The sequence below is a fragment of the Embiotoca jacksoni genome, unplaced genomic scaffold (genome assembly GCF_022577435.1).
Source record: "Embiotoca jacksoni isolate LCO1_2020_lvr unplaced genomic scaffold, fEmbJac1.0.p SCAF_15, whole genome shotgun sequence".
NCBI classification, from domain to species: Eukaryota; Metazoa; Chordata; class Actinopteri; family Embiotocidae; genus Embiotoca; species Embiotoca jacksoni.
This window is the reverse complement of record NW_027185285.1, coordinates 15054245-15073167: the sequence shown is the minus strand read 5'-3', so window position 1 is coordinate 15073167 and position 18923 is coordinate 15054245. Positions and strand designations below refer to the sequence as shown.

The 18923-nt window shown below is 40.2% G+C and overlaps 2 protein-coding genes and 1 long non-coding RNA gene across 4 annotated transcripts in view; 2 read left to right on the top strand and 1 right to left on the bottom strand.

The window, feature by feature from the left end:
• mettl22 (methyltransferase 22, Kin17 lysine) overlaps positions 1-2362 on the top strand; it is a 37797-nt gene extending 35435 nt beyond the window's left edge. Inside the window, exon 12 of the mRNA XM_069149875.1 lies at positions 2102-2362. Coding sequence (XP_069005976.1) covers positions 2102-2176 — 75 coding nt within the window. The 3' untranslated portion in view covers positions 2177-2362. The remainder of the gene's footprint in view (positions 1-2101) is intronic.
• A 555-nt stretch (positions 2363-2917) lies between these two features.
• Positions 2918-5139, bottom strand: LOC138198429 (uncharacterized). Its single transcript, XR_011178264.1, has 2 exons — positions 4864-5139; positions 2918-3399 (listed from the first exon to the last, which is right to left on the bottom strand). It is a non-coding gene; the product is annotated as an uncharacterized lncRNA (long non-coding RNA).
• A 96-nt stretch (positions 5140-5235) lies between these two features.
• Positions 5236-18923, top strand: part of abat (4-aminobutyrate aminotransferase) — a 34159-nt gene continuing 20471 nt past the window's right edge. The window contains exons 1-3 of one of the 2 annotated variants that reach the window (XM_069149874.1): positions 5236-5332; positions 6043-6110; positions 15797-15939. In XM_069149874.1, the coding sequence (XP_069005975.1) occupies positions 15870-15939 (70 nt within the window). In that variant the 5' untranslated portion in view covers positions 5236-5332; positions 6043-6110; positions 15797-15869. The remainder of the gene's footprint in view (positions 5333-6042; positions 6111-15796; positions 15940-18923) is intronic. The other variant, XM_069149873.1, reaches the window with a different exon arrangement.

Below are 18923 nucleotides of genomic sequence, written 5' to 3'. Positions count from 1 at the left end.
TGTGTTTTACTCAAGATGGCCAATAAAAACAAAATTAATTATCAAATTTATCATAATTCCATTTAAGATGTATTAACTGATTCACTTAAAGCCTTGTTAGGATCCGCTATCATTTGTGTTGTCAGTAAGTGCATTGCAGGTCAATAGAAACTCAACACTTCCTATATATTCTGTAGAGTTTTATAAGAAAAAATATCCCTCATAAAAAGGCTTTTCTCGTGAAACATTTCTTTCTTTCATTGTTTTGAAAGGCTTGTTCATTCATAGCTGCAGTTTACCGAGCTTACTGTTTCCATGTGTTTTAAACACGGCGGTTGTCTGTGCTCCTGTGTGTGCCACGACAGTTCCCATTGAAGCGGGGGAGAGTACCCTGGCAGAGGTAGGAGCTGAAAAAGTCCCACAAAACAGAGTTATAGAAACTTAAAAGGTTCTAAGCTTCCCCGGTGCAGACACACAAGATAGGGGGAAATCCCTCCCACCGTTCTTAGAACAGTGAAATAGGTCTGTTATGAGGTGAGGTGATAAACGAACCCAAATGCAGACACACGGCAAAATCTCTTAAGAATCAGGTCTTTATTTCCCGGGCAGCGAGAGCAACCCGGAAATGCACGCCAAGAGTCTGTGTCAATCTGCGCTGCGCCACCCGAAGGAATCCCGGGGTTCCCCTTGACACGTGGCCGGGTGACGTAGCCGAACGGCAATGCTCCGCTGGGGGGAATCCCCAGATCTCTCCTCAGCGAGCTGATTGGTTGGATCGACTGTGTGACGTCCGCGACTCGACACAGGATCGCCCAAAACCTCGACAGCGGATCTCCGAGGAACGCACTGGAGGGTCTCTTCGTGCAGGTGATGCCCATGGCTCGACACTGGACGGAACCGGCAGGGTCGACTGTGTGACACTCGTAGCTCGACACAGGATTGCCAAGATTGCAGCAGATGATCTCCGAGGAACGATCTGGAATCTTCTTCGTTCAGGTGGATGCCCGTGGCCCGACACTGAACGGCAGGAAACAGGAAACAGGTCAGAAGCGTACTCTCAAACAACGGGAGACGGAACGGACTTACTGGACGGGTTGACGGGTAGGCAACGGACGAACTGACACCGGCTGGGCCGGAGACCGGAGTATTAGTAGCGGCCGGCGTAATCACCGGAATGCCGCTCAGCTGTGCTGCCGGAGAGGTGCGGCAGTGGGCGGGGCTTGGAGGAAGGTACTGCTGAGGGAGAAAAAACAGACAGGGGAATGACAGGACACAAGAGGAAAGGTATTCGGGGTTAAACAGAGGAAAACACACTGGGAACAGACAGGAATCCTAACAAGGTCGTCCGGTCTGAAAACGCCTATAGACTGTATAATGACTGATAATGATCACACGTCTTTCCTTCATTCCGTCTAAACTTCACTCACTATTTTGACAATATCCGGCAATATTAGTGAGATAATATTGAGTCTATAGTGATATTTGTGAGCGGCAGAGTGTTGCAGTGGTTAGCACTGTCGCCTCACAGCGAGAGGGTTCTGGGTTCGAACTCTGGCCTGGATCCTTTCTGTGTGGAGTTTGCATGTTCTCCCTGTGCCTTGAGTGTTGCTTGTCCAACGTTGCTGTGTATCACCACACTAACTTACTTTGCAGCTTAGCATCTGGATGACCTCCACTGGCAATGTTCTCTTGCAAGTGCAATGGAGTGGCAGCTAGGCCTCTCCCTCAAGTTATAGACACATCTCAAGAAAAATAAACAAGCTGCAACTGACCACAACATTAAGTGCCACAGAAAAGAGTCTGAACACTTTTAGAAAAGACAGATTTCAGTTTTTTATTCATTATATTTTTGCAAAGAAAATTCTAAAAATATTGTTTTCACTTTGTCAGTATGGGCTTTTTGTGTGGATTAATGGGACAAATACAAGTTTTATCCATTTATAGATAAATCTACAACACAAAAAAGTGCACAAAAACATGAAAGTGGTCTAACTATTATCTGATGCAACTGTTGCACGTGTGGTAGATCCCTCCTAATTTTTTTGGGCTATATCAGATATAGTGGATGGATTTCCCCAAAGATAAGGTTTTAATTAATATACATTATTATTCATTTCTGCAGGAGCTGTGGAAGGTGACTGCAACTCCACTTTTTGGTGAGAAGGCCCGGTCTGATTCTGAACAGATTTCATCTTGACCTGGTGCTGACATCTCACCACTCTGAAGATGGCACTCTCCCTAGAATTTAGCATACATTATGCTCTATGTTAATAGTTGCATTGTATTTATAAATACTTCCATTAAGTCGTCCATTCTGTTAAAAATAACAAATCACTTTGGTTGTATAGTATATAAAATAAAGTTGTGCCATGTCTAAGTTGCAGTCTGACACTGAGAGTTAATTGTTTATGAGGAAAATTCAGAAATCATGTGTGTATTTATATATATTGAATATAAATGTAAAGGCCTACCATCATCTTTATCTTTTCACTTACATTTGGTAAATTAACTATCTGTCTGTCTTCTGATTGTGATTCTTCATCAGTATTTTAATGATCGTGAGAAGAAAGATTGATATTGCGTGGGATTTCCACCGAGCTCGAAAAGCAGTTTTTATAACTATTGTTACTATTAAGAAAGTAGCTATTTTTAACTATAGTATACTTATAACCGTAGGCATGAGAAAAATCTGCAAGTTGTTGCACAAAAAAGTTTTTATGGAGAACAACACATAACAATACAATACACAGCACTTTGTATTAATTCATTTGGGGAAATACACTCAGTATATTTATTTATCACAAAAATACATGCTGGTATTACAACCCCATTTCCAAAAAAGTTGGAATGCTGTGTAAAATAGAAATTAAAACAATGTGATGATTTTAAAATCATGTATACCCATATTTAATTGAAAATAGACTAAAGACACCATATCAAATGTTGAAACTGAGAAATTTTATTGTTTTATGAAAAATTTCTGCTCACTTTGAATTTTAATGACAGCAACACGTTTCAAAGTTGGGCCAGGGGCATGTTTGCCATTGTGTCGCATCACCTCTTCTTTTAACAACACTCTGCAAACGTTTGGGAACTGGGGAGACCAGTTGCTGGAGTTTTGAAAGTGAATTATTGTCCCATTCTTGCCTAATATAGGATTTCATCTGTTCAACAGTTAGGGGTCTCCTGTGTTGTATTTTGTGTTTCTGGATCATGGATTGAAAGAGAAAAGAGGAAAGAAATAGGCCTCGGAAGATGGGAACAGAGCAGACAGGACGTAAACACAACTTTATACAAGCACTATTGACAATGAGCCAAAATCGATGTGTCCGCCACCAAGTTGTCCTGGCCCTTGATATGTTGAATGTCCAGACTACAGGGCTGAAGCAAAGCCCAGTGAATCAGCTGCTGGTTTGGACACTGCAAAGAACCGAAAAAGGTCAGAGGACTCTGATCTGTGAAGACCACCATAGGCATAGAAATCTACACATTGAAATGTTTTAAAATCAAAGTCAAAGCTAACATTTCTTTTTCAATAAAAGGTCATTTGGAGGCCATGGAGGTTATTTTTAGATGGCAAGCTAATATCCTGTAATTTCAGTCATGTAGAGTTTGTCTTCATAGCTTACATTACAGTTTACGTCGGAGGTAATGTTACTAATGGCCTCATCTTTTCCCTCGGTGCCTTTGCATTTCTTTCATTATGTTATCACCGTGTTGGCTTGCTAAATTGTTGGCCTCTGACTTCTAACGCTGTCCATGTTGCAGTGGCCAATGGTGTTTTTTTTTAATTAACCACTTGAATGCCAAGCATACGGTGCACACAACTTCCCATGTTGTAACCACGAGCTCGCGAGTTCAATTTGAACGAAGCATCACTCCTTCGCCCGTCATCTCATCTGAGACGGCAAAGAAGATCTCGTTAAAGGGATGCTGCTAAAATTACAAACACAGGTGGATCAACACTTACCTTGTGCATTTTACAAATATATTACCCATTAAGAGAGGCATATACAAATATATATACAGCTTGTAGTTGTAAGAAGGCAGTGGTACTTAAAAGTTGGCGAACTCTCAGAATGTTCTGTTTTTGTACAAATTTGATTTAAAACATGTTTTCACAGCAGTCCTAAAAGTAGATAGAGAACCCAATTAACCAAATTAGACTAAAATATTATACTTGTTCATGTTTTTGTTGAAGAAAATCCTCCAAAATCACATATCTGTTAAACTTCTGCTGTCAATATCTGGTGTGACCAGCCTGTGCAGTAATGACTGCAACTAAATGTTTCTGGTCAATTACATCAGCTTGAAGGAATTTTGGCCCTGCGGGCTAACATAGTAGATGCTCGGACCAGAAACAGTAGGCCTATGATGGGAGGGTCAGGATTTTGCAAGCGCATTGACTTGGGTTCTGTCCAATCACAAGCAACATGCGTTGTCCTACACATTTTGGTTTGTGAAATGTTTTCTGAATTCTTTTTGTGTTCTGTGAAATGTTTTTGTGTTTAGGGAAATGTTTTTGTGTTTAGGGAAATATTTTTGAGTCGTGCCCACTCACATGAATATTATCTCATTGACTGAAAACACCTTAGTCTAATTTCTACATCAAATTAACTGCAATAGAGGTTCACATACTTTTGCCACTCAAATGCAATATGTAATACAATTTTCCTCAACAGCTATATTTTAAATATTTTGGTCTCATTTGTTTAACTGGGTTCTTTTCCTCTACTTTAAGAACATTTGTGAAAATTTGATGTTTCAAGTCATTTTTATGCACAAATGTAAAAAAAAAAGAAGCAAATTTTCAAGCACCACGAAATCCACCCGTTACGTCACACAATACGCAGCTAGTAAGGCAGGCTTGAGCATGATATTTACCAAACTTTCTTCAATCATCTTTGTTGTTGCTGATCTTCACTCCGCCCGATCTCAAATTCTGGATCAGATCTGGGCTGTAACCTGTGCGGATGAAAGTTGCCATTTCCATTAACGAGAAATGATCTGTTTTGGAGTTTTCTTCCCACATTGGGAAGAGCATAAGGTGGGTGGTCGATGTCAACGTAGCCTTGCCCCTTTTTCTCTTCCTATTAAAGCATTAAAGGCCCAAAACTAAACCGCTAAAACTGCAGATTGTTTATGTTCCTGAGACATAGAGCTGTATGTAAATGCAAGGAAGTGGTTTTGTTTTACAATGGAGTGAGGCAGAGAAAAAAAACCAATAAGCCCCTCCTCCTGTTGACAGCAGGCCTGGCTGGCAGAGATACAGACTCCGTGTTGCCATCAGCTGTCCTGCTTCCATATGAGGATTTTTTTACGTGCTGATCCCGCTGTTGTCACTGGACCAACGGTAAGTTTTTTTGAAAGCCTTAATCATTTACACGCCGTTTAGACACCCGGTCCTGCAACAAAAAGTAGCATGAATCAAACCACTGTCGTGTCGCCTTGACACTCGCCTATCGGTTATTGTGCGCGTGCTGCTGAACTGTGACAGCATCGGGATATGCAGCAGTCTGCAGCGTCCACGACAGGAAAGCTTTTGATGAGAACATCTGTCTTAATTTTACATAGCCTCTTAACGTAGATTGGTTATTATCCTAGCCCACCTATATTAATACATAACCTCTGATGTTGTGAGCCAGCCAGATCCAGCCGGAACCAGATTTTTCAAAAGAATACCAGAATCGTAAAAAAACACTGAAGCAAACAGCTTCCTTCAAACAAGTTTAAAAACGTCTTAGTCATTTGAATACACAATTTTTTTTTATGGACTGGGTTAGGGTAACCCTTGGCTGCACTGTTGCAGGAGCACAAAATCATGACATTGTAAATTAATCCAAATCTGCAACGTTATTCCTTACAGCGACTGCTCCAACATAATTTACCTTCATAATAAGACTGGTTTCACATTTGGTTTAAGATTCAGCAACTCAATGTTCAGCATGTTGAGGGATGGCCATTATGAAATCGACACATTTGAAAATAACTATTTCATGTATCAGCATAAATAGCATGCACATTTGTTATTAAGGATTTCAGTATATTTTTATTTGGTTTTAGGATCCATGCAGCTCAGTTAAGGACTTGTGGAGGTGTTTTAACTCATGCTGGATAACTGAGATCAGCAAGTAAGGAAATTTAACTATTATTTTTTTTAATTTGTCAGGTTGCATTTCAAGAGGCTTTTGTATGTCTACAATGTTCCATAGATTTGTGGATAGCTTTTTTTGGTTGGACCTCAATTGCTTTAACTGAGAAAAGTACGTTAACCTTTGCAAGGAATTTGTAAACAGCTTATAGTGTAAGTGTCAGTGTACTTACAGTGCCATTAACAATGTAGTGGAAGATACAAAACGAGGACTACAAAATTAAACAGAGATAACTTAAACATGTAGGCCTATTGTGTACAGGCAAGTGGTTTCGTTTTAAATCATGATAAACATGCAGAAACCTCTGTTATTTGTTCTGATCCATGTGCAAACCTTTGTGAAATGCGAATATTCAACAAGACAAGGTAAAAACCTGGCTGGACTGTGTATGAAACACCGTAAAGGTTTTCATTTGCAACGAGGGCTCTTAATTTGAAATCGTTACAGGAAGTTGCCGTATTCAGCTGACCGATGATGACTTCAGTTATTCGGCAGACCAAGGGACGGATGACAATTGGTTGCTTAATCCTCATTATATGACCAAATTTGCCATTAACCTCTGTCACTCCGGTTTTGCTGTTTTTCCAGTCAACCCACATAACGAGTTTGTTGTGAAAATGAGAGGAGAGGTAAAAAACTTTATTGACTAGAAATAAGGAGTTACTTCTGTTAATAGAGGACATTTTGTTTGGAAAGGCTTACTTTGTGTTGAAGTGTCTTCAGAAGAGCTTATTCTGAAAATGTTTTCGGTGGAAAAATCGTGGTAATTTGGCAAAATTGCAAGCTCAGACAAATTTTGCGGTGATTGGTGAAATTTGCATTATTATTGCAATTGCAAGATCATTCATTCATGTTGATTATGTGGATTTAGTTCCCTGTCATTGAAGGCATTTATGCTGTTTGACTTTATACAACAGGCAGAACTATTCACTCTCTAGTAATGTTAAATTATGAAACTATTGTGGATGAAGCTTTCCAGACAGTCATTAATTTAGGCTTCAATTAGGGCTGAGCAAGAGGCAAAATATTATCGCAAATATAATTTTTCTTATTTTGATCAACACCAGGAAGTATCGCATTATACATTTAATACAATTAATAAGGCATAACATGCATCCAAGAATATTTATCAAAAAATTATTTCACATAATTTTGTTTTCTGGTGAGTAACTGACTGCAAACAGATATGTTCAGGGAACACTTGATAGGGAACCTTGCCTTCACACATTTATGATGTGCTTCCATCGCCACAGAACCTCAAGCGGTGGGTAGCTGAGGATGGAACCTGTCCATTATGTTCAGTGGTAGGAGAGTGGAAGTAAGAGCAGAAAAGAGTGGAAACAATAAAGGGCCCAGATAGGCAAGCTTTTAGTGTGTTAAAATAAAGGTAGAGACTGGGAAATCAGCATGTAGTTTATTTCATAAAGCTGACAGTGCCGTGGGTAGATCATATTGAAGAGGCATATGAGAGGAAAAGAAAAAGATATTCCGAATTAGCAATGGAGGTAGAGGAGCTTTGTATGGGGGCAACTGAGCCAGCAGCAGGTAGTGATGGAGATGGCGGAAGCAGCTGAACAGGGCAGTCTTTGAATTGGGCAAAAAGCAATGGTATTTGTGGCGGTGTATAGCAATTATGGTCTTGTGGCTTTGAGCAAAAATAACTTTGCCAAAATATGTTGGCACAAGTCATACTAGCAACGTAGTCTCTGGATTTAGTGGAGGAAGAAATGGCAGTTTGCTGGCAGTGTTGTCATGACAGTAACAATCGTGTTTAATGTGGCCCTGTGAAAGCATGCCATGTTCATACAGTAGCCCAGAACAGAAAAACTAAACACTGGCTTCAGAAAGGGCTTTTTGCATTTTTCAAGTGTTTCATGGCCACTATATTCTCTTGCAGACTTGGAAAAGGAGGGTCAGGAGTATTCAGTTGATTGCTATCACCAACCTCACTGCTAGACAACACTAAGTACTACACGCGGATCCTTAACGGCCCATTAGTGTTCAATTGTCACAACATAGTCATTTCATGCCCCTTCCATGTTCTGTGCCCTCGGTGACTGCCCATGTTGCTTATTACACAAGCTAACCCTGCTTGATTCTCTCCAAAGACGGTGTGATTAAACATTTACACCTCAACTAGATAACAGTAACAGATATTTTTATAATGAGTACCACAATCAAGATGTAATGGTACTCAAATTGACTATTGCACACTAGTGCAAATAGTTGAATTTATCATAGGAAGGACTCTGCAATGACTGAAAAAGGCAAACAGAGCAACAGCTTCTGGAGTTTGAAAGAACCACAAGAGGCTTGCTTTTGTCTCGGTGCTAATTCACGCTACTTTTTGAAAGGGTGGTAAAAGTTTGTTGTGTTTGTTTATTGGTGCAGATCACTTGTATACGTTGCAACAAATACCCCTCTGCTTTTTACTCAGCTCTAGAAATCTGCACCATTTCTGCTCTTCACCAACATATGTGGGGATGTCTGACTGTTCTTGCTGGAGATAGGTTTTGAGAACCGGAACTAACATGGTAACCATTGGTACCATGCCTTTGATATGCTAACCTTAACCATTTTATATATATAGCGACATTCTATGCTGTAGTCATGGCTGACAGGGCAAAACATTCAGAGTTGTGGACTTACAGTACTGTTAACAAATGCAAAATGGAAAATGGTAGTTGCAAATAGATAATACCAGCAACCCCATAAAACACTTACAAATACAACATTCAAGAAATCTGACACAACGCAGCATTCTTGACTGATTTAGCAAAGCTGATACACATACGTCCTCAGTGCAGCCTTCCTTGCTCCCATGTGAGTGGGACAATGGACAAATTAAAAACATATGAGGTTACAAACTTCTTATTCATGTTCTGAAATAATCCCGTAGATAAGCAAGGCAAACAGCAGACACAGATTCCTCTGTGGAGAGCAAAAGTCAGACATCCAAGGCTAGTCCATTCTCTATAACTAGATGAGAAAAATGACAGAAATGCTGTTTGACAGCAGAATGTCACAAGGCTGTTGCCAAGTTTAAGGTGTCAACCTTAAGCACAAAACATTTATATCATCCAAACTATGTCAAAGTAGATGGAAAGGATCCAGTAAGCAATTGTGTGGATCAAGAGATTATCCAACATGAAGACCATGTTCCAGGAGAGGCAGCATGTGGTTGGAAAATAAGTGTAATTGTTTCCATGTCATTCAGGCAGGAGTAAATTGATTCAAATTGATTCAATGGGACCTTTATGGTTTTAGGTCAAGTCTTGGATGTGTGGACACGCTGGAACTATGTTTGTTGTGGTTAAAAGATTTGAGGAGCACTATCCAGGCAAAATATCTCTGTCATATTTGCTATGACTCTCACTATGTTCTGATAGTACTATGAGACACAAAATCTGTAAAAACAAAACAAAACAAAAACGCTCCTCTGTCTTCACCAAGTGCTCTTAATGCCATTTGTAATAGTCCACCGTGACCAAATCAAGACAACCAATCAGAGCCACGTAACGGTGTCACTCAAAGCTAGTGCACACACTGCAGGCAGCCACTCCCCACCCCCATCCCCACCACCCTCCTCCACCCCACATTGCCCCTTGCATGCTCTTAATCGTTCAAGATCACGCTGGAACTATGTTTGTTGTGGTTAAAAGATTTGAGGAGCACTATCCAGGCAAAATATCTCTGTCATATTTGCTATGACTCTCACTATGTTCTGATAGTACTATGAGACACAAAATCTGTAAAAACAAAACAAAACAAAAACGCTCCTCTGTCTTCACCAAGTGCTCTTAATGCCATTTGTAATAGTCCACCGTGACCAAATCAAGACAACCAATCAGAGCCACGTAACGGTGTCACTCAAAGCTAGTGCACACACTGCAGGCAGCCACTCCCCACCCCCATCCCCACCACCCTCCTCCACCCCACATTGCCCCTTGCATGCTCTTAATCGTTCAAGATCAGTATCTTCAGTGAGCGGCTTCAGGAGCTTTGTGAACTCAATGGTGGATATAATGTGGATACACATTATAATCAAACATTTTGAGGATTTAGTCTTTGTGTACTACTTAAACATGTGATAAGTTTGTTACAAGTATTAGCAATTTTTAGGCCATGCTTTGACTTCCATTATTTGAATTTTTGCAGAGATGATCACACATCCTGTTATGTATGCTCTGTATGCTCACAGATACAGTCTTGCTATCGTACTGAGAAGAATCAAGAATCCTATCGTCCAGCACAGTAATTGACACATACATACCCACATACATACCAGTGCATTATTATTCTGCAATCAACCTACTTTGTGTTTTATTATTAAAATAAAGCTTAACAATAGTTCTAGAATGTCATTATCATTTATTTTACTGATAGCAGCTATGCATTCCTAGGATTGAATGTCTGCAGAGGTTGTAGCTGCGTTGTGCAGTCGACGAGCCTCAGTGTTCAATAACAACACAGTGCAGCAGTTATACAACAGTTATCTTATCAATGCAGTGTCAGTTCACTCAAGGCCAGTAGAACAGCAGTTGATTTAACTGGCACAGACTAGTTTTAAACACATAAACAAGCAAGCAAAATTTGATGTGCAGAGTGCAATGCCACAAAAGGTAAAATGAAGTTAGAAAAATGCATCAGAAACCGTGAAGGTTTTCTGTCTGCATTGTTAATGTTGGAGCACATAATACAGTCTGGAGCGCATAATATAGTCTGGACATGGTATTGCAAATGCTAAAATAAAAATAAAAAAACCACACAAAACAAAAATAAAGCCTCTTCACTAGATTTACATGTAACTTTCAGAACAATCAAATGCGCAGACCAGATGACAGAAGAGTTCTGTTAGGTCTGGATGAGCTGATCAAATCCATAATAAATGCATGTATGCAAGTCTTTTTTGCATTAGTAAGATCAGACAAGTAGTGTTTAACCCTGAATATGATTTGTAATGAAAAAAACACAGTTTTCAATGTTTCTGTAAGAGATGTCTCTCTAGAAATTGAAGTCAGAACCCACAATAACAGGTTCTTCATTGGGTCATCCAGTACTCCAAGTATTCGCTGTACCTGGTGGGTTGTTACTGTATGTTTGATATTTTTGTATGTGCTCTCAGTATGCATGTTCAAATAAGCTTATGTCGGTATCTGGTCATATATTATGATATATTCTCTGACAAAATGATGTATGAGCCACTCTTGTCAAAGAGCAAGTGATAATGGTCGGCTGAATGTGACTTCGTATATCCATCCATCCATATATTAACGGATATCTATCCGTTAATAGTCCTCTTTTTAAATTGGACTTATTTAAACCTAAAACGTTCTGCTCAGCATTTTGTAGAGCAAATTTTTTGTGTCCCTATATCTGATTCAGCCACCTCTACAATTCGATTTAGGTGATTTATGCTAGAAAATCCACTAGATGTCTGTGGCTTGAAATAGCATGCCTTTTCAGATGGTTTCTGTAGTCATGGCTGACAGGGCAAAACATTCAGAGTTATTCATGTTCCGAAATAACAGCGTTATACAACATGATACAACAAAACAAAATCTAATAAAGGTCAAATAATTTTCTAAAAACATTCTCTACCAATGCAAGCTTGAACCACCACTGTAATTATATAATAAACTGTTGCCTCTGTAATAGTCTACTTCAGACTTGATCAATCCGCCACCTCTTCTAAATGTGCATGTAAGCTGCCACCTGATTCCCTTTGGTCAAAGAGCATATGTGCAGCTGGTGTCTGACTTTGATGATGCTGGATAACTTTTATCTGTGGTGACTGTCAAAAAAAATCCAGTATATTTTAATATTTTTGAATCACACCGTTATGGCCTCTGTTATCTCATTCCATTGTTCGGAAGTTTAAGTGTATGGAGTACCATTAGTTTAACAAATCATTGAGCAGAAGTGGATTTAGTTATGGGCGACATGGGCAGTTGCACAGGGCAGTATCTTCTCGGGGGAAGCAGGGGGCCCGCGCACAAAATTTGGAAGGATGAGGTTTGCGTGATTGGTTATCACTCATTTGCACAATAATGACATCATGTCACTTTTGGATCAAATAACCTTGTCAGAGGGGCAGCCCTGATTGTGATTTGTGAGCTAGACAGACTACTGAGCGCAGGTCTCCCACTTGGGACTGAGTAAGTGATAAAGTTACATGATTGGTAGGCTGAATGCAGTAACTAACTTTATATATTTCAAATTCAATTGAAAGCCCTCTGGAGTTTCATTCATTGTCCAGACTTAGTCTTGTTTTCTGTTTTGTTGTAAAATTGTGAAGAATATAAAACCAGTCAGAGAAGGTCAGGCTTTAAATGGCAGTTGTGCAGTTTAGCTTGTTTGATTCTTGTTTAAATTGCAACACTTTAAGTTTGACGTGAGGCGTGTCCATGGACAATCCATCGATGTGCTGTACCAGTGGTCACAAAAAGTTGTGTAACTCAGGTGAAATTTGGAACACTTTCTCACTAAGGTTATAGCTTCCTCCTTACTGTGTTAAAATTGCCTGTGACCTGACATTGTAAGCATAGGAGTTAAATGTTATCAGAGAGCATATTTAACCAGGCTGTTTTTGCAGTAAGGCCCTATATGTATAAATTAAGGTTGCCCCCGAACCAAAGATTCTCCTTGTCGTCAACTTTTACAGCCGCATGCATGAAGTGATCTGCCTAGAGCCTAGAGACTATGTCAGTCTAGAACAGGGGATCTCCAACCAGTAGATTGCAATCGACCCGGTAGATCAATGAGCTCTCCAAAGAAAAACAGTTGGAGACCCCTTTACAAGATACATAACATACAGTACCATACTGAACAATACTCCTGTGTAGCTACATCATTGGGACATTTGTCTTCATAAATGAGGGCTCACACACATCTTTATCTTCTTCTTTCCTGTTGGAGCCTGCAAGGTTGCCATGGTGACAGGTTGGTAAATATCAGCTGCACTTTAGTCTGGTTCTCACTGGGAAATAGCAATGACTGAATGTTACAATCTATTGTAATTAGCTACTGTTACTATCATGTAAATAACCCTAGACTTGTTAATAGAAAAATACCAACACATACACATACAGGCGTTTTTCTATGGAAGTAGCAGTCTAGCAGGCCATGCAGCTGGAAATGACAGTATGAAAAATGTGAGAGTGAACAGTAAAGAAGTGAAAGCGACTGTAAAGATGGACCTGTCTCCATTTCGTCTCTGTACTCAAGTAAAACCAAATATGCGGCCATGTTGCTTTGGTGACATCATTTGGAACCAGAGTATGCACAATAGTGATGAAGGATGGAGCCACGATATCGAAGTTCCAACCTGCCTGAGATCAGGCCCCCATTTTAAAGCATCAAAAAACATATCAAAACCAGATATCCCAGCTGACTTTGGCCAAAGGAGGGTACACCCTGGATAGGGCGCCTTAACTTTCAAATTTGTAAAACCTTTATTCAATTTGGGAAAAGGCTGCAAAATGACATTTTACACATCTACACCACACAGACCTGTGTCCAGATTTCAAACCACTATACTTGGACAGATCAAACCTGGACTAGGATGGTGTTTCCCTGGTGCTCTCAACATATCTCTCCCCCTGTGTGTCAGTGTGAGTGCCTATGTGTGTCTGTGTGTCCCTATGTGTGTCTGTGTGTCTTGCTTGGAACAAGGGTAAACTAAATTTAACGCATTTGCTTTTTGGTTGAAACTCATTACTTGTCGGACCTCATTAATTCAATCCTGTTGGCCATTATCAAGATAGATTCAATGGTAGGACCTGCAGCCGCAGAATCGCTGTTGACACGCAGCCGGTGTGGACACACACGCAGGCGAGCTGCAGCTTTGCAGTGCGGAAGAGTTAATGCACAAAGCCATGCAGGAGGTGTGTCCCTGGCCAAACACGGGGAAGCAACAGGTCAGATACAAACACAAGAACGCGCCACTGAGAGCTGCATTTTTCTTTACTGCATATTCAGAGGACATCAGCTGTCTTTAAATGTGTCGCAGGACGCATTGAAGACCCAACGCATACACACTGCTAAACAAATGTGGCCACATGCATCCCAGACCACCTCTGAATGTGGCCTGAGCAGATTGGATTTCAATCTGTCCTGGTTGCCCAGGTGTGTACGGAGTCAAAATCAGGCCAAAAAAAGCAAAGTTTCCCATCATCACTGTACATCAGAACATCAGACAAAGTTTAAAGTAGTGTAAAGAACATTTTAATTTCTATGGTGCTTTAATAATCAGTGGGTAAAATCCTCTCTGTGGTTGATGGACCACTCAAATCTCCACCACTCCACAACAGAGAACACATTAGAAGTCTTCTATTTCAGTTCAAGTATTCCATTTGGCATTGGTGCTGTTTCCGCCCCCTCTTTGTGTTTCGATTCCAGCTGATCGTAGTTCAAACTGGCTGTGTCCCCTCAGCCAGCCTCCATCACTTTATTAAACATTCCCTTACATAACCCACCCCACCCCTCGTAGCCATATGAAGGTGCAGGCTTGTGTAACTCTCACAATCTAAACCAGTTTCATCCAGTTCATGAGGTGTTGCCTTGCCAAGAAACCGTTTGTGTGTGAATGCGCATGCAAAATTCTATTTGTGTGTGTATGCTTCACATGCGCTGTTCGTGTGCGTGTGCATGAGAGCAGTCAGGGTTTTCTACTCAGTGTGAAGGCAGATAACTGGAATTTTCCTGTTCCTGCTACCAGTGTTACATAAGATATGGCAAGATGAGATAGCACAGACAGCCATGCCTGTCTTTGTCTCACTCTGCCCTTATTATTTTTTTATCATAAAATAATGTCGCCACAGCAGTCCAGCCGAAGTGCTCATTTGATGGTCTTTAATCTGCTATTTTTAATGAGTACAGCAGTAGGAAAGCCTTCCCGGAGAGAGTGTCTGAAAATGTGCCTATTATTCCCATATTTAAACAATATCACTTCTTCCCACAAACATAGGCAGAATATTCTTACAGAATTCTAACTGTTATAGAAGAAGAAATTAATATTTGTTTGATTTTTAAACTGATGGGGCGTTGATGAAGTGTTTATTGTCATATTTGTGTCAGCAGCTAAAAATAGGCAATATTAGGTTTTTTTGGAAGTTAATAGATCTTGGTGAACTGAAATGTTTCTTTCAAACACAGTTAAGGTGTGATTGTATCAGAAGCTTGCTGAGCTGACCGGTAAAGGGACAACTCACAAAGCTTCTCATTTTTACATTTTCAATTAGCCCTACAGTGCCATACCAACTTTCACCAGCTTTTTCTGGCAGCCCATCAGTGTCGAGACATTTATCTCTCCTTCTCTAGTTTTTGTTCTCTTTTCTGTCTAAAAAAAAGGGCAGAAAAAAGAAAACAATTTATTTTAAATTTTTTATTCTGTCTTTGATTTTCACAGCCATTATTCAGTGAATAAACTCAGTCTTAGCTGATCACAGTGACAAAGACCAGTCAGACAAATACATCTAAATATATAACATGGCAGCTTTGAGTGACACCATATTCCCGTTTAGTTAGTGGACTAAACAACCTGTTGGTTTTGTCTTGTCCACTTCATAGACATGTCTCACTAATTCACCCTCTCTTTCCCTCCCTCGCTCACTCTCGCTCTCTCTTCCCCCCCCCCCCCCCTCTCTCTCTCTCTCTTTTTGTAGGTGACTTGGAAAAGTGAAACCCTGAGGGCAGTTTCTGCCTCTCCTCACACTTCTTGTCCGTAGCCGTTTTGTCATGGCCACCTCCTTGATCAGCCGTCAGCTCGCTCTCTCCCTGCAGAAAAACTTGTGGCTCAGTGCTCCAGGTAAATCCGTCACTCACTCAATATCAACTCACATCCTGTTTAATCCCTTCAGTAGATACTGTTCCATTGGGCAATGGCATGATGCTTTGTTTGCAACCGTTGTTTTGTTGATTAACCTAAAGCGTTAGTACACCTGTTTACATATTAGTCATTTCGTAAATTCTCAATGACCACCTTTTGTCTGTTTTGTTTCTTTAGCCATTTTACAGATTCGACTACAACTGTTTACTTAAGTAGACTGTTAGGACCATCAACAGTGTATGTTGTTTTTTGAGTTGTGGTAATCAAGTAATGGCAGAGTCTGAGAAAGCAGATGATACAAAAATTTGATCCAATCAAATTTTTGAAAAAAATGCAAATAAATGTGCATTTGCCTCACTTTGACAGATTGTGAGGTATGTGTTGCAAATTTGAGTATTTGATTTATTTTTTTTGTATCAGTTTGTACTTAAATACCGACCCCTAATATTAAGTTTGGAATACTTCATGTAAAAAAGTGAAAATAGAAGAACATTATGCAAACAATGTAAATGTTTGAATGGCCTCAAGCAGGTTGTGCTTATCAGTGTCAAATCAGCCATGTGTCAAAGGTCATCTCTCCTGTCATTCATCAACAGGCCAATCTGTTTGTGTCATATTTACTCCTTCAGCCTACCCATTCAGTAAACACTTGTAACCAGAATGATATACAGTTAGTTTAGTTTCAGTGATATTTTTTCAGTCGTCAACAGCATTACAGGCAGTGCAACAACTTAGAGGCAACTCGGGGCCTATATGGCACCTCAGAGTAAAAAATCAGTTGTAATCGGACACAATTTCCCAGTGAAGCGTATTTGATCCAGCTTTTAGCTTTAGGAGTAAACATATTTGATAATTCTTTGCCTTAATTTTTAGCGTTTTGTTAACTATTATCTTACCTGTGAAAGAAATTCTATTTTATGCAGAGATGACTTGATAATTTACAACAGTGGACTTTTAAAGAGATACACACAATTTTTTAAAAGGTTTTCTGTAAATAGCAAAGATCAGTGGGAAAAATGCAGTTATACAGCTGGAGTCTGTCACAGCAAACAACTTCAGCAGCAAGCTTTGATCGCCTCAGCTAATACACACATGGGTCCTCAGTAAGAGTGGACTGACACTTGTTTTTGCCTACAGTCCTTGGAAGTCACTCATTAATTGTGATAAAGTCTATAATCAAAAGCTGAGTCAAGTTAAACATCAATAGGGACGCAATTAATTTTGCTATCAACTTTCTCTGTGGTGGTTAAAAGTGTTACTCCTGTCGACAGTAAGTGAGTTAAAGGTCTCACAACCATGATAAAGATCAAACTACAAGCAAAGGTTTTGCCTATCTTTTTCTCAGTTTTTTTTTTATAATGAAAATGATTTAGATTATTGGATGTATGACTTCCGGCACATTGTTCATTCATTTAGGAGGAGTTTAAGGGAAAGTTTACAGTGTTAATTGGAATTTATTCAAAGTTTATGCTTAGTTAGTAATTGTATTAGTAATGCAATAGATCAACTGTTTGATTTTATTTTTAAAAGGTGTGTGAATAAAGATAAGATAGCATGTGGATTCCATTTGCAATATTTGGGAATGAGTGACGAAGGTTATTGTTCCCTTATAACTGTGGGAACCCTTGCTAGACTGTTCTCTTGTGCGAAAAGAATCAGGGAAGAAGCGAATGGAGATAGACCTCTCGGTTTCTCTTTCTCATTATCTATTTCCTTTGAATTTTGTCTAGTATTTAAAATAACTTTGGACTGTACCACATTTTTTGAAATGTCTTAGCTGAGCGCAGTGTAACGGACAAACTGAGCCCCTGAATCAGGAGCTTGAGACGGCTTTTTATTGCCTGACCTCCCAGCACCCATCTCCTGGCGTCAACACGTAATTTGGGTAGAGTAAGTGCGCAACACACTACCCGACTCCTCGGGTCTTTCCCCCTTCCAGTGTGCCTCCAGGTACTTTGTACCAGGAGGTCAACGTACCTTCTGTCCATGCCCTGATTCGTAGGATTCGCCGCATCTGGGCTTTGGCACAACGGACCCAGCTGAAGAGTGCGCAGTCGCACTCCAGTGCCCTCCTCTTGCCCTGGCCAAAAGGTTTGGCTTTCAACCTGAAATCTTCCCCTCCGAGTTGAATCCCAAAACCTGGCCCCCCGCTTCGCGGGACCTTTACTATTTCCAAAGCGGGTAATCCTGTGGCAGTCGGTCTCTAGCTCCCAGGTTCCATGAAAGTTACCCCATGACAGTTAATACATCTTAATTTGTGGTTTGAAAACAGGCCTAAATCGGAGCTTCTCATGTAGTGCAACAACAACCATATACTCTTACATATGCCTTGGGGTGCAAATCAACGTCGTCAGCAGATTTTGCTAGGGGTGATGCCAGCAGACTAAAGGAAATGGTAGGGCCTTATCTTAAGTTAGAAAGCAATCAAATTTAAACACAAACAAGTTTGCATCTATCACGTTTGCTTAATAATTTTTGCTCGCACCTATTATTTTGAAAATGAAACAAAACTGATGCGACTATTCAATTCAATTCAATTCAATTCAACTTTATTTATATACCGCCAAATCACAACATAGGTTATTTCATGGCACTTAACACATTAAAGTCCTTACAGCAAGACTTTACAATATTATACAGAGAAACCCAACAATTCAACAATTCCCACATAAGCTAGGAGGGAAAAAACTCCTCTTTAAGGGAGAAAAACCTCCAACAGAGGGAAGGAAAAACTCCCTCTTAATAGGAAGAAACCTCCGACAGAACCAGGCTCAGGGGTGGGCGGCCATCTGCCTCGACCGGTTGGGGTGAGAGGAGAGCATAGAGAGAAAAGGACAGCATAGAGACAGAAGAGAAGAACTGTTGGTGGAGATGACAAGCGCAGGGCCGAGGCATGCAGCTCCATAGTGGGACATCTGCAAAGGAAAGAACAGAAACTATGCGAGCGATGGAACTGAATGGAG